Raw genomic sequence first — 1,846 nt, 5'->3', positions numbered from 1 at the left:
GCTCATTTTAAATCTACACTTTGACTTTTAATACTTTACAACAAATATCACATACTTTAAGACTTTTACTCAAGTATCAGTTTGTGGTACTTTATAAAACCCTGGTGAGGGTCAGAGGTCATCATCAGTGTGGCTCTAAAACACAGGAAGTGACGCTGAACTCACCTTCCAGGCATTGTTGTCCTCTTCAGGTGAGCTCACCTGCAGGAAGGAAAGAGTCCAGTTAGAACTTCAGAATAAAACRCCTGAAAGGTGAGCATCATGTTGGAGCTCAAACAGAACCAGCCTGTAAAGGTCCACTTTGGTTCTGTTTTGACCGGACTCATWCAGGTCCATAAACACCTGAATGAAGTTGACTTCTGGTGTTTGGACCTGAGGATAAAAACACAACTGAGTTCTACAGAACCTGCTGTCGGTGCTGGTCCATAACGTCCAGGTTCGACCAGTTTAAGACCAGTAGAACTGGAACAGGACTGATCCAAACACTAACATTAGCCWTCACCCACCTGACCAATCAGAAGCYAGCTTTATGAYAAAGACCCGGTATRAACAGAACCCGAACCGGGTCAGACATGTGTTTACATGGACACCCCGACTACACCTGGACCGGAACCCTCAGGTTCTACCATCCAGTCACGTTAAGATCAGACCCAAACACCGGACTGAAACGCCAGTTTCCAGTTCGAAGCTCGGACTCGGAGGTTCTGTATCCGAGGTTCGGTACCGAAGCCTCAACCCGCAACAACCGCACTCACAAGCGGTGTTCAGCTGCTGTTTAAAGCCGAATACAGCACACCGGAGACGGGTTCCTGCACCGAAACATCGCCCCGGACCAGGCTGTTAGCCACCGCTAGCTCCTCCATCCGAACCGAATCTCCCGAATCCAAAGCTCTAGATCCGGTCCGAACATCCCGGAGGACACAGGAGGTTCTGASCGAACCCGGCAGGTGAGTATGGGCAGCAGGTGAAGACGTTTACAGGTGAGATTAAAGGTTCATTCAGACGCCAGGCTTCTTACCTGCTATCAGTCCAGAAAGATGGAGGAAAAGACAGGCCGAAAGGAATGATGGGTAATCAGTCCGCTCAGAGGTGGCCGCGGCGCTGCCGGATCAAAATTACAATTATTTATTTTATTTGTAAAGACGCCTTTAAAATATTTACTTCAATTAGCATTTATATTATATTTGATGTATTTATTACCAATCTTATGGTTTTTAATGTTATAAATTATTAATACTGCAAACTTTACCTACGGTGTGCAATAAATCTGCTCAATATTCGTTTATTTTAACTTATTTTTATGTTTTATTTTTKATTTTAAACATAAAAACTATCCTGAAAATGAAATACCTGATAGTGTACAGGTTCTAAAGTAAAGTAAATTAAACCAACAAACATCATAAACAAATGCTGTCATGTTTTATACATGACCTTTGACCTGCTAACAGAGGCTTGCAGATCAGCTCTGATGACCTTTATGAACTCTACTAATACTAACATTAATAATGCAGAAAATTTATCCTTTTTTATTCTTATATGATGCTGTTTTTAGCTCTTAGCTAACGTTTTTGCTTATGTTACTTTAGCTTGTTCTACTAAGCTTTATTTTTTTGTATAAGTCATGTCATTTCAGTTCTCAGTATTTAAACTGAAAATTCATTTGTCTAGTTTTTAATAAATTTAAAAGCTGTTATTTATCCAGAGTTTTGTTTCAAGAGATTTTTCATGGAACAGCTCTCCATAATGAAATTATAAAACTGTATGAAGTAAAAACAGTTCAAAATAAGTCCCTGAAATGTGTAGCTTTACAAAATGTCACAAAATAAAAGTACAATATGTAATAAAT

At 39.9% G+C, this 1,846-nt stretch overlaps 1 protein-coding gene across 1 annotated transcript in view; it reads right to left on the bottom strand.

Moving 5' to 3' along the window:
* Positions 1 to 1,058, bottom strand: part of rpl35a (ribosomal protein L35a) — a 3,451-nt gene extending 2,393 nt beyond the window's left edge. The window contains exons 1-2 of the mRNA XM_014028761.1: positions 1,019 to 1,058; positions 166 to 201 (exon numbers count right to left, since the gene is read on the bottom strand). Of these exons, the coding sequence (XP_013884215.1) occupies positions 166 to 176 (11 nt within the window). The 5' untranslated portion in view covers positions 177 to 201; positions 1,019 to 1,058. The remainder of the gene's footprint in view (positions 1 to 165; positions 202 to 1,018) is intronic.
* Positions 1,059 to 1,846: the final 788 nt, after the last annotated feature.

Source organism: Austrofundulus limnaeus, unplaced genomic scaffold (assembly GCF_001266775.1).
Source record: "Austrofundulus limnaeus strain Quisiro unplaced genomic scaffold, Austrofundulus_limnaeus-1.0 Scaffold803, whole genome shotgun sequence".
Classification (NCBI taxonomy): domain Eukaryota; kingdom Metazoa; phylum Chordata; class Actinopteri; order Cyprinodontiformes; family Rivulidae; genus Austrofundulus; species Austrofundulus limnaeus.
This window is presented reverse-complemented; position numbering and strand designations above follow the sequence as displayed.